This window comes from Hyperoodon ampullatus (assembly GCF_949752795.1).
Source record: "Hyperoodon ampullatus genome assembly, chromosome: 18".
NCBI lineage: Eukaryota > Metazoa > Chordata > Mammalia > Artiodactyla > Ziphiidae > Hyperoodon > Hyperoodon ampullatus.
This window is the reverse complement of record NC_136931.1, coordinates 538,110-551,573: the sequence shown is the minus strand read 5'-3', so window position 1 is coordinate 551,573 and position 13,464 is coordinate 538,110. Positions and strand designations below refer to the sequence as shown.

The 13,464-nt window shown below is 49.4% G+C and overlaps 1 protein-coding gene across 1 annotated transcript in view; it reads right to left on the bottom strand.

The window, feature by feature from the left end:
• FANCA (FA complementation group A) overlaps positions 1-6,501 on the bottom strand; it is a gene marked incomplete at both ends in the record, with an annotated part of 52,966 nt that extends 46,465 nt beyond the window's left edge. Inside the window, 4 exon segments of the mRNA XM_079723307.1 lie at positions 4,712-4,805; positions 5,165-5,274; positions 6,340-6,486; positions 6,489-6,501. Coding sequence (XP_079579433.1) covers positions 4,712-4,805; positions 5,165-5,274; positions 6,340-6,486; positions 6,489-6,501 — 364 coding nt within the window.
• Between the last annotated feature and the right edge of the window lie 6,963 nt (positions 6,502-13,464).

Genomic DNA, 13,464 nt, shown 5'->3' with positions numbered 1-13,464 from the left:
GGCTGCCCGTGGATACCAAAATCCGCAGTTGCTCAAGTTCCTTACACAAGATGGCGTACTGTTTGTATATAACCTACACATATCCTCAAAGACACTTTAAATCATCTCTAGATTACTTATAATACCTAAAGCAATGTAAATGCTGTGTAAGTAGTTGCTGGCACACAGCAAATTCAAGTTTTGCTTTTTGGAACTTTGCGGAATTCTTTTCCCCCCTGAATATTTCCATCCAAGGTTGGTTTAATCCACAGATGTGGGACCCATGGATACAGAGGGCTGACTGCATCTTTCTGAAATGACAGTCATTACATAATAAAAATGTGAAAGACCAGAAAATAACTTATTTTGTTATTCCCACAGAACTCTCCTTGTCTCATATTCTCAAAGTGGGGTGGGGGACCTAGAAACATACAAGCAGATCTTGATTTATCACACTTTGTAAAGATTGCCTTTTTTTTTTTTTTTTTTTTTTACAAAATGAAGGTCTGTGGTGACCCTGCACCCAGCAAGTCTATCAGCACCATTTTTCCAACAGCACTTGCTCACTTGGTGTCTCTGTGTCACATTTTGGTAATTCTCATAATATCTCAAGCTTTTTCATTATTATCACATTTGTTACGTTATCTGTGATGCGTGATCTCCGACGTTACCACTGTAACTGCTTTGGGGCATCACAAACTACACCCATAGATGACGGTAAACTTAATCCACAAATATCCTGTGTGTGCTGACCGCTCCACCTCTCGGCCACTCCCGTCTCTCTCCGTCTCCTCGGGCCTCCCTCTTCCCTGAGACACAATACTGAAATGAGACCAATTAATAACCCTACAGTGGCCTCTAAGTGTTCCAGTGAAAAGAAGAGTTGCAAATCTCTCACTTTACATCAGAAGCTAGAAATGACTTAGCGAGGAAGGCGTGTCGAAAGCTGAGACAGACCTAAAGCCCCTTGCACCAAACACTTAGCCAAGCTGCGAAGCCGAAGGAAAAGTTCTTGAAGGAAATTAAAAGTGCTTCTTCAGTGAACACATGAATGATAAGGAAGCCAAACAGGCTTATTGCTGATATGGAAAAAGTCTGAGTGGTCTGGACAGAAGATCACACCAGCCAAAACATTCCCTTCAGCCAAAGCCTGATCCAGGGCCAGGCCCTAACTCTCTTCAATTCTATGAGGGATGAGAGAGGAGAAGAAGCCGCAGAAGCCAAGTCTGAAGCCAGGAGTTGGTTCATGAGGTTGAAGGACAGAAGCCATCTCCACAGCATGAAAGTGCCAGGTGAAGCCACAGGTGCTGATGGAGAAGCTGCAGCAAGTCCTCCAGAAGCTCTAGCTCAGATCATCCATGAAGGTGACTACACTGAATCACAGATTTTCAATGTAGAGGAAACAGCCTTCTACTGGAGGAAGATGCCATCCAGGACTTTCATAGCCAGAGAGGAGAAGTCAATGCCCGGCTTCAAAGAAGAGGCTGACTCTCTTGTTAGGGGCTAATGCAGCTGGTGACTAAGTTGAAGCCAATTCTCACTTACCATCTGAAAACCCTTGGGTGCTTAAGAATTATGGTAAATCAACTCTGCCTGTGCTCTAAAAAAACGGAAAAACAAACCTGTATGACAGTACATCTGTTGACAACATGGTTTACTGACTATTTTAAGCCCACCGTTGAGACCTACTTCTCAGAAAAAAGAGATTCCTTTCAACTGCTCGTTGACAACGCACCTGGTCACCCGAGAGCTCTGTTGGAGATGGACAATGAGATTCATGCTGTTTTCACGGCTGCTGACACACCACCCATCCTGCAGCCCATGGATCAAGGAAGAATTTCAACTTTCTACTCTTACCATCTAAATAATACACTTCGTAAGGCTATAGCTGCCGTAGATGGTGACTGCTCTGGTGAATCTGGGCAAAGTGAATTGATGGCCTTCTGGAAAGGATTCACCATTCTAGATGCCATTAAGAACATTTGTGATTCATGGGAAGGATGTATCAAAATCAAAATGTTGACATTAACAGGAATTTGGAAGAAGTTGATTCCAGCCATCATGGATGACTTTGAGGGGTTCAAAAATTCAGTGAAGGAAGTAACTACAGATGTGGAGGACATAGTAAGAGAACTAGAATTAAAAGTGGAGCCTGAACACCATTTACAATAACCTAAGCAACGTAAGTGTCCATCGACAGGTGAATGGGTAAAGAAGATGTGGTACATATACTCAATGGAATATGACTCAGTCATAAAAAAGAAAGAAAGAACGCCATTTGCAGCAACATGGATACACCTAAAGATGATCAAAGTAAGTGAAGTCAGACAAATGTGGTATGACATCACTTACATGTGGAATCTAAAAAAATGATACAAATGAACCATTTATAAAACAGAAACAGACTCAAAGACATAGAAAACTTACGGTTACCGAAGGGGAAAGGGGGCAGGGTGGGGTAAATTGGGAGTTTGGGGTTAAAATGCACACACTCCTATATACAAAACAGATAAACAGGGACTCCTCCGGCAGTCCGGTGGTTAAGAGTTTGCCTTCCAAGGCAGGGAATGCGGGTTCAATCACTGGTTGGGGAGCTAAGATCCCACATGCCTTGGGGCCAAAAGACCAAAACATAATACAGAAAAAATATTGTAACAAATTCAAGAAAGACTTTAAAAATGATCCACATCAGGGACTTCCCTGGTGGCACAATGGTTAAGAATCCACCTGCCAATGCAGGGGACATGGGTTCGAGCCCTGGTCCGGGAAGATCCCACATGCCACGGAGCAACTAAGCTTGTGCACCACAACTACTGAGCCTGCGCTGTAGAGCCTGTGAGCCACAACTACTGAGCCCACGTGCCACAACTACTGAAGCCCATGCGCCTAGAGCCCGTGTTCCACAACAGGAGAAGCCACCGCAATGAGAAGCCCGCGCACCGCAACAAAGAGTAGCCCCGGCTCACCGCAAATAGAGAAAGCCCACGCGCAGCAATGAAGACCCAACGCAGCCAAAAATAAACACATAAAAATAAATTTAATTAAAAAAAAATGGTCCACATCAAAAAATCTTAAACAAAAATCAAAAAAACACAGATAAACAACAAGGACCTACTGTATAGCACAGGGAACTATATTGGATGTCTTGTAATACCCTATAATGGAAAAGAATCTGAAAAAGTGTATCAAGAGAGAGAGCGCGCATGCGCTCGTGCTATCTATATATGTATAACTGAATCACTTTGTTATACACGTGAAACACTGTTAAGTCAACCATACTTCAATTTAAAAAATTACACAAATTGAAAAAAAAAGTAGAGCCTGAAGATGTGACTGAATTGCTGCAACCTCATGATAAAATTTGAAGGATGAGGAGTGCGTCTTGTGTCTGAGCAAAGGATGTGGTTTCCTGAGACTGAACATACTCCTTATGAAGATGCCAGGAAGACTGTTGAAATGACAACAAAGGATTTAGACTATTACATAAACTTAATTGATAAAGCAGCAGCAGGGTTTGAAAAGACTGACTCCAGTTTTGAAAGTTCTACTGTGGGTAAAATGCTATCAGCTGGCATTGCAGGTTACAGAGAGAGAATTTGTGAAAGGAAGATACAGCAGACTTCATTGCTGTCTTGTTTTAAGAAATGGCCACAACCCCCCAGACTTCAGCAACCTCCACTCTGATCAGTCAGCAGCCATCAACACTGAGGGAAGACCCTCCACCAGCAAAAAGATTACAGCTCTCTGAAGGCTTAGATGATGGTTAGCATTTTTAGCCATAAAGTAGTTTTTTTTTGGAAGGTTTGTTTTTTATTTTATTTATGTTATTTATTTATTTTTGGCTGCACTGGGTCTTCGCCACTGTGCGCAGGCTTCCTCTAGTTGCAGAGAGCAGGGGCTACTCTTCATTGCGGTGCGCGGGCCTCTCATTGCGGTGGCCTCTCTCATTGCGGAGCATGGGCTCTAGAGCGCAGGCTCAGCAGTCATGGTGCACGGGCCTAGATGCTCTGCGGCATGTGGGATCTTCCCGGACCAGGGCTCGAACCCGTGTCCCCTACATTGGCAGGCAGATTCCCAACCACTGCGCCACCAGGGAAGCCCCAATAAAGTAGTATTTTGAATTTTAATAATAGAGCATTTTTAAATTAAGGTATGTACATTTTTTTTAGACATAATGCTGTTGTACACTTAGTAGACTACAGTATTTATTGTGTAAACATAGAGTTTATATGCATCAGGAAACCGAAACATTCGTGGGACTCGCTTTCCTGCAATATCTGCTTTCTAGCAGTGGTCTGAACCCAAACCACAGTCTCCCCAGGTCAGCCTGTATCTCTGGCTGCCTGCTGCACTTCCCTACCCAGCAGAGCCTGTTCTCACCACTTCCAGAAACGAGGGGCATGTTTCTGTCCCATTTTTCCAAGGGTAACTTTGGTTCCTACTGCTTCTGAGTCCGAGGCTGAGTCACTGTTTTTAAACAAGAGCCTCGTAACAAGCCTCAAGCAAGTCACAAAAACTTGTGGCTGGGGACCACACATATAAGCAGAAAACCATTACCTGGGGGAATTTACACGTCTGCTTGTTATAAGCAAATCAAAGTCCCTTTACGTACAGCAAAAACTAACACAACATTGTAAAGCAACTATAGTGCAATAATTTTTTTTTAAAAAAGTTACTTTACGTAAAGCTCTTCCATAACTGAATCTGTTAAGAAAATGAAGCTCTAACTTACCTATCAATGAACTGGAAAGGTCAGTGTGGGCCCCAGGACCATCATCATCAATCAATCGGCTGAGACACAGCTGTTTATGGGGAGGACCTTCTACCTAGAAACCAAACACCAAGCACTCCATTTTAAAATTCAAGCCATGTCCTGAAAACAACCAAAATGTACACAGTGCTTGCCTACCGCGCTATTCCCAAATATTCCGAGGTAAAAAAAGCATTTTAAAAGGTGAAACTTACTGAAGTCTTTGAGAACTACCAGATTCCTCTCTGGACTGTTTTACCTCCAAATAGATACATGCTCCCGGTTACTTTTCTCACCTGGACAGCAAACTTAATGGCTGCTTCTCCCAGATACTCACGAGGCTTGCCAGGTGTCTTTCATGAACATGATGCTTGGCTGGGCTCAAAAGCCCCAAACCCAAGTGTGCTCGCAAAGGCGAAAGCAACTTCCACTCACCTCAAGCACAAGGTCACCCAGGTTTAGGTGGCTCGTCAGAAGGCGCACAGCCGACTCCCTGACCTTCTGCTCACCTTCAGGACCCAATTTCTGCCTCTTGACTCTTCCCGCTAGGAGACAAAATCAGTTTCAAAAAATTACAGCACTCTTTAAAAACTCAGGCAAGGAGACACCGTGACACCCTGTACCCCTGGAGGTGACGCACCCGGGAATGTCACTTCCATGGGATTCCTGTCAAAACCACACAAGCTTAATCTACTCCTGAGACACATCAGACACATCCAGCTGAGGGACACTCCTCCAAACACCCAGGTCGGGAAGACCCAGGAACTGTCACCCTCTGGAGGAGACCTAGGAGACGGGAGTAACTACCACGCGGGAGACTGGTCAGAAAAAGGACATTATGGGGAAAACTGGTGAAATCTGAGTAAAGTGTAGTTTAGCTGGCAGGATGGTACCAACGCTAGTTTCTTGGGATTGATCCTTTCAAAGAGGTTACGCGACTCTGGGGCTAAGCTGAGCTGAACAGTCACTGTCATCCAGGCTACTGGGGGCGGGGGGGCAGTGAATCTTAACTCCCTACCTTCTGGAACCACCCCTCTTGGCCACTCGTTGGACAGAGTGGACAGAGGGCTGCCAGGAGGGGAGAGCTCGGGGTGGGCGTGGGGGAGGAGGGCGGGGGGGTTGACGCGGGGCGGGCGGGGGTCGGGGTGAGGCGGGAACAGGTCGGCGTGAGGCGGGGACGGGAGGGGATCGGGGTGAGGCGGGAACAGGTCGGCGTGAGGCGGGGACGGGGGGGGATCGGGGTGAGGCGGGAACAGGTCGGCGTGAGGCGGGGACGGGCCGGGGGTCGGGGTGAGGTGGGAACAGGTCGGCGTGAGGCGGGGACAGGCCGGGGGTCGGGGTGAGGCGGGAACGGGTCGGCGTGAGGCGGGAACGGGTCGGCGTGAGGCGGGGACAGGCCGGGGTAAGGGGGAGACGGGCGGGGGTCGGGGTGAGGGGAGGACGGGCGGGGGCCGGGGTGAGGGGGGAACGGGTCGGCGTGAGGCGAAGACAGGCCGGGCGTCGGGGGTGAGTGCGGGACAGGCCGCGGTCGGGGCTCAGTGAGGGGAGGACATGGAATGACCGAAGGAGGCTGAGGCGGGAAGGGGCCTTGGGGCCCAGCGCCCACCTACCCAGCAGCTCGGCCCAGGCCCGCCTGCGGCTCCCGTGCCCCGGGTCCGAGGCAGCGTCCCGCGCCCGGAAGGCCGACATGCCACGAACGAACCACGGCCGACGTCTCTCGGCTTCTGGCCCGCGTTGCCTTCCCATTGGCCGCGGAAGGCGCGCGCGCCCATTGGCTGCCAGCTGCCCGGCCACACCCTGCAGGGCGGAGCCTAGGTAGCCATCTTGGTGGCGCCGCACGGCGGCCATCTTGGTGGTGGCGGGAACGCGGGATGACTGACACCTGGGCCAGGTAGGTATCACTGAAGTTGGAGGTTTGCGGTGCTGATTCAAACGGCGTCACGGGCGAGAAAACTGTGCCATCCCTTGTGCATTATCCCTGTCGAGATGACCCAGAGCTGGGCATGAAGAAACAATCCGACAAACCCAAATCCAGGGAGACGCTAAAACCGCGCTGATAGTTGGAAACCGTGTAGGACGAGTCTGCGCCCTCGTCTCCCGCGGAGCCCGGGGCGGCGGTGTTACTGCGGAGGTGAGGCTTGCTCTGCCTTGACTTCAATTAAGTGTAAACGAGAGACCGCCTGGTGGACAGCGCAGCTCACCCCGGCCGAGCACACCCAGGGGTCGTACCCACAGGGGGGACAGCCAGGGGTCACACCCACAGGGGTCACACACGTGAAGTCCATTTCCAGCCCCTCTCCCCTCTCTGGAGGATGAGGGGGAAGGAGGGCTGAAAATCCCAGGCTTGTAACCATGGCTTGGTCTTTCTGGCCTTCAGCCCCAGTGCCGGAGCCAACCAGGAGCCCACCCAGTGTACACTTGTTAGAGAAAAAGATGCTCCTATTCTTCCCACTTAGGAATTTACAGGGGTTTCAGGAGGTCTGTGCCACGATAGGCACAGAGACCGACATACATTCCTGTTATCTCACAATCACTGTGCAGCCCCGTGTCTCAGTGTCCAGGTTTTCACACAACGTGGTCCCATCGGCCGTGAAGACCGTGCGGGTGCAGGATGCCCTCAGAGAGCACTCACTGCCACCTCCTGAACTGCTTCCAAGTGGCTGGAAACTCCAAGTTTTCAAGTTTGCATGCACGCCATGACCACCCTGCATAACTGCTGCTGCCCCACCCAGGTTGGGGGCTGCTAAACGTGGGTAAACAAGGGTCCACTGGAGGTGGGCCCTGCTAGACAGCACGTGGCCGTTGGGGATTGCAAAAAGCGGCCACGAGTCCTCCACGTCTCCGTCCCTTCCGTTTGGGCTGGTAATGACACAGGAGTGACGTGACACAAACAGGAGTTTGAAAAGAGCTGGTGCTGAGAGCCAGGTACCTCCAAGGAACACACCTGAGCCAGCGTGCTGAGGACCACCCACGTGGAGGAGAGGTGGCCGCCCAGCCAGCAATCCCATGCCCTGGCCAGCAGCCTGCCTGCTGCCAGAACCTGGAAATGAGGCCATCACAGGCTGTCCAGCTGCTGACTACCCACCAGTGAGGTAAACAAGGGGAGAGGCTGGCTGAGACCAGAACTGCCAGAGACACACACGGCTGCGCACTAAGCAAACAGCTTAGGAGGGGAGGGAGCACCCACGTGGCCTTGTAAGCGCTGTGAAGGCCTCGGCCTCCACGCCAAGTGCGCAGGGCCCTGGCGGGTGCACATCATGAGTTATGCAGCTGGTTGAAAAGAGACTGTAGGGAGGCAAAGGCAGGGCACAGAGGCCAGGGAGATGGGCTCAGGCCATTATTCGGCAATGGACAGGGGGCTTGACCAGCGTGGTGGTCATGAGATGGAGAGAAGTGATGAGATCGGTTCCTACTTCGAAGGTTGATCTGCCAGGTGAGGAAGAAGTGCAGAGTTTTCTAACCCGAGCCATTGGGAGGGTGGAGATATACATCATACAAACATACATCATATACACATACACATGCATCACATACACACATACACATCATACATACATACACCATACACACATACATCATTCATACACCCACCATACACATGCATCATATATACATACGTCACACACACACATCACATACACACATACATCATATACAGATACATATACATCATTCACGCATCATTCACACATACGTCATATACACACATTGTACACACATGCATCATACACACAAACATACATCATATGCATACATACACTGTACACACACATCATATACATACATCATATATACACGTGCATCATATACATACACACATGGCTCACCTGAGAGGTGGAGACACTGGGAGGACGGTTTGAGAGACAATAACAGAGGAGGCTGAGTTCAAATGTGAGTGTGTCAGATTCAAGATGCCAGACCCCTGGATGGGGCTGCCAGGGGGAGTAGGTCGTAGAAGCTTCAACACACACGTACATACATACACCTACACACGCATACACACGCCCCAGGCACACCAGAGCTATCCCTCACTGCCCATCATCACAGTCCTCATCCTTCTGCTTCAAAGAACGATGAAAAGCAGCTATTTGAAGCACATCGAACATGTCATTGTCATGACCTGCGTGCCTCCTGTGCTGGGTGAGACCTGTCAGACATGGGCCATAGCTCAGTGTTTCCAAAACATCACTCTTGCGTGTGCCTTCCCAACATCCACTGATAATCAGCATTATTGAGGGACAATTTTGCGTTAAATGTAATCAATTCTTAAAAACCAAAATCTAATTTAAAAGAAAACTGTATGTGCCAATATAAATGGAAATCCATTATTCTCCTGTATCATAAACTAAATATGAAACAACTTAAAGAAATTTTTTTAAAATTTGCCTTTGTTTCACCTGAAATCACCTTGCGAATTTAACTTGCATCTAGGATGTGGAAAGCTGCAAAGACCATCGCTGAGGCTGGATTGGGACAACAGAAAACACCGCTCCCATCACCACCAAGCTAACAAGTGCTGAGTGATAGCAACAGCAGCCACCACTCCGGGTGAGGCCAAAGTGTCCAGAGACAAGGAAGGCTGTAAGCGGAGAGTGGGCAACTGCACTGAGAAAACCCCTCAGCAACCCATTCCCACCATAAGCACAGGGCAGTGCTGGAGGAGTCTTGTGTGGAAGGTGGCCAAAGCACACTGAAACGCAATCCAGCTCAACTCCAGACCAAACTGACTCACCCCCCCACCCCACTAATGACCGAGCAGAGAAGGAGGCATGAACACTACCTCAGACTCTCCTGGCCCACACACAATGTTGGGCATGCAATCAAAAATTACGAGACAGACAAAAGCGAGAGAAAAAAAATCAACCCATCACTAAAAGGCAAGGTAGGTAACAGGACCAAACCCAGATGTGGCCCAGATGTTGGAACAGTCACACAGGGAACTTTTTTTTTTTTTTTTTTTGCTGTATGCGGGCTTCTCACTGTTGTGGCCTCTCCCGTTGTGGAGCACGGGCTCCAGACGTGCAGGCTCAGTGGCCATGGCTCACGGGCCCAGCCGCTCCGTGGCATGTGGGGTCTTCCCGGACTGGGGCACGAACCCGTGTCCCCTGCATTGGCAGGCGGACTCTCAACCACTGCGCCACCAGGGAAGCCCTACACAGGGAATTTTAAGTAACTATGATTCATATGCTAAAGTCTCTGGTGGAAGAGGTGGGAAACGTGCATGAAGGAATGAGGACATTCAGCAGACATGTGAAAAGTATGAAAGAGAAAAACATGGTCACAGAGATAAAGAGTGCCTTCAGTGGCTCATCAGTGGGCTCAACACAGGTGAGGAGAAATAAAAAGTACTCTAACTGGAAGACAAAGAGGAACTTAAGAAAAAAAAAAAAAGCACCTAAGCGCTGTGGGATAGTACCAAATGGTATAACATACATGTCATAGGACTCCCGAAAAAAAAAGAAAGCGAAAACAATGCAGAAAAAATATTTGAGAGGTAATGGGCAAGAATGTTCCCAAAATAATGAGACAGCAAACACCACATCTGAGAAGTTTAGAAGACACAAAATAGGATAAACATGGGATGAAACACACACACACACACACACACACACACACACCATATTCAAACTGCTGAAACCAAAGAAATAGTGAGTCCTGAAGGCAGCTAGAAAACAAAGGTGCTTTAAATGCAGAATAACAAAGATAAGAATTACAGCAGATTCCTCTTTAGAAACTATGCAAACAGAAGACAACAAAGTGACATATTTAAAGGGTTGGGGGGAAAAATCAACCCACATTTCTATACCTAGCAAAGACATCTTTTTAAAAATAAAAAGCAAAATAAAGACTTTTTCAGACGTGAAAAAGTTTATCGCCAGACCTGCACTACAATAAATATTCAAGAAAGCTCTCCAGTCAGAAGGAATGTATCAGACAGACACTTGGATCTACACACAAAAAAATGAATAAATTGAAGGTAAATATATATCACTCTAAAAGTTAATTGTCTGTTTAAAGCAAAAACAGTAGCACTGTATTGCAGGTTTATTGCATATGTAAAAATAAAATGTATGCCAACGCTAGCCCAGAGGATTGGACACAAGAACTGAAGTGAACAGTTGTAAGGGTCATGGAACATATCAATTGTGGCAGTGGTTATATGACTGTGTTTGTCAAAAATCATTAACATATGGGCTTCCCTGGTGGCGCAGTGGTTGAGAGTCCTCCTGCCGATGCAGGGGACGCGGGTTCGTGCCCTGGTCCGGGAAGATCCCACGTGCCGCGGAGCGGCTGGGCCCGTGAGCCATGGCCGCTAAGCCTGCGTGTCCGGAGCCTGTGCTCCGCAACGGGAGAGGCTGCAGCAGTGAGAGGCCCGTGTACCGCAAAAAAAAAAAAAATTAACTCTCCAGGGGGATCACTAAAGGTGGCAGAGCAGGAAGACCCTGAACTCACCTCCTCCCAAAGGCACTCCAAAATCACAGCTACTTACAGAGCACCCATTGATGAAAAAGACTGAACCACTAGAAAACATCTTCCACGACTAAGACATAAAGAAGGAACCTCAACGAGATGGGTAGTCAGGCGGGGTCGTGTGTTAGCCAAGACCCATATCCCCAGGTGGGCAACCCACAAATGGGAGGATAATGACAACTGCAGAGGCTCTCCCTAAGGAGCGAGGGAGCCCCACATCGGGCTCCCCAGTCCAAGGGTCTATACCGGGAAGACAAGACCCCAGAGCATTTGGCTTTAAAGGCCAGCAGGGCTTATTTTGGGAGAGCCAGAGGGCAGCGGGAAAGAGAGGCTCCACTCTTAAAGAGCTCACACAAGGGCTTCCCTGGTGGCGCAGCGGTTGAGAGTCCTCCTGCCAATGCAGGGGACACGGGTTCGTGCCCCGGTCCGGGAAGATCCCACATGCCGCAGAGCGGCTGGGCCCGTGAGCCATGGCCGCTGAGCCTGCACGTCCGGAGCCTGTGCTCCGCAACGGGAGAGGCCGCAGCAGTGAGAGGCCCGCGTACCGCAAAAAAAAAAAAAAGAGCTCACACAAAACCTCACACGCTCCAGGATCCAGGGCAGAAGCTGTAATTTGAAAGGAGCCTGGGTCAGACCCACTGGCTGATCTTGGAGATTCTCCCGCAGAGGCAGGAGGCACCTACAGCTCACCCAGGGGACACAGACGCTGGCTGCGGTCGCTGTGGGAGCTCATTCTACCGTGTAGACTCTGGTGCTGGCAGATGCCATTGTGGAATCCTCCTCTAGCTTATTAGCCTCAGGACCCAGCCCCACCTGGGCCCACCAGCCTGTAGGAACCAATACTGGCCAAGCAGTTATCTAGGCAGGGACATGGCTCCATCCAGCAGCAGACAGGCTGCCTTATGACCCCAAGCCCACGGCCGCCCCTGGACACATCCCTGCCCACCAGAAAGCCCAGGACTTGGCCCCGCATACCAGTGCACAAGCACTAGACCTTATACCCCAAAGCCCTGCAGCCAGAGAGCCTGGGACCCAGCTTCACCCACCAGTGGGCGGGCACCAGCTCCAGAATCCCCTGGGCCCAGGCCCCGCCCACCAGTGAGCCTGCTCTAGACTCTGGACCAGCCTCACCCATCAGTAGGCAGACAGCGGCCACAGGACAACTGCAGCCCCACAGCCGGCCTTGGTAGGATCGAGCCCAGCTCTGAGACACCTTAGGCCCCTCAACTAACCACCTAGGGATCCAGCCCCACTCTCCAGCAGGCACAAGCTTCGGGACATCCCCGGACCCTGCAGCCAGCTGTGTCAGGAACTGGCCCCATCTATCAGCAGCCCGACACCACCTCTGGGACCCCTGGGCCCTGCAGCCAGACCCCAGAGCCTGGCTCTGTCCACCAGTGGGCCTGCACTAGCCCCAGGACCTGGCTTCACCCATCAGTAGGTGAAGACCCGGGATCTCCTGGACCCTGCCCCTGCCCACCAGTGAGCCAGCACTAGACCCAGGTTCCGCACCCAGCCACCTCATGACCCAGCCCCGCCAAACACTCATTGGTGAGATTTCCAAACATAAAATGGTCTTTATGCGAATTGATAGTTCTTTTCTAGTAAGCTATTCCATGCAGGTCGTTTGTATTTGACAATTTATAACACTGATCAGACAAGAGTAGGGGGATGTTTATGTCACAGAAGAAGGTGATTTTAGGCAGTGTTCTCAGTGTGTCCAGACCAGCAGTAGCCTCAGCATCACCCAGGTTTTGTTAGACATGCAAATTCTCGGGCCACACCTCAGACCAAATGAGACAGAAAATAATCTGGGAAGGGTTCCAGACACCTAGGTCTTAACAAGCCTTCCTGTGGATTCTGATGCATGCTAAAGTGTCAGGGCCATTGCTCTAGGAATATAAAATAATTGTGATGATCTGCAAACCTCAAGTGCAATGGTTAACATAAAATAAATTTTACCCGAATGGTCAGGGTCATCACTAAAAATGTGCTGTTGCTTTGTGAATGAGGAAAGGTCAGGTTTATTTAATTCACTGTTATACCCCTATCAATTAGAACACCGTCCAGCATTTAGAAATGCATTGATAAATACTAGCTGAGTTAAATAATTTTTAAAAAGAATCTGTTGTTCAACTTCACTCCAATAAGAGAAATGCAAATTAAGCCATTTTTCACCCATCAAAGATTCAAAAGTTTGATCACACTCTGCGTCAGGGGAGCTTAGGGAGATAAAGACCCTCAAACATTACTAACGGGCGTGT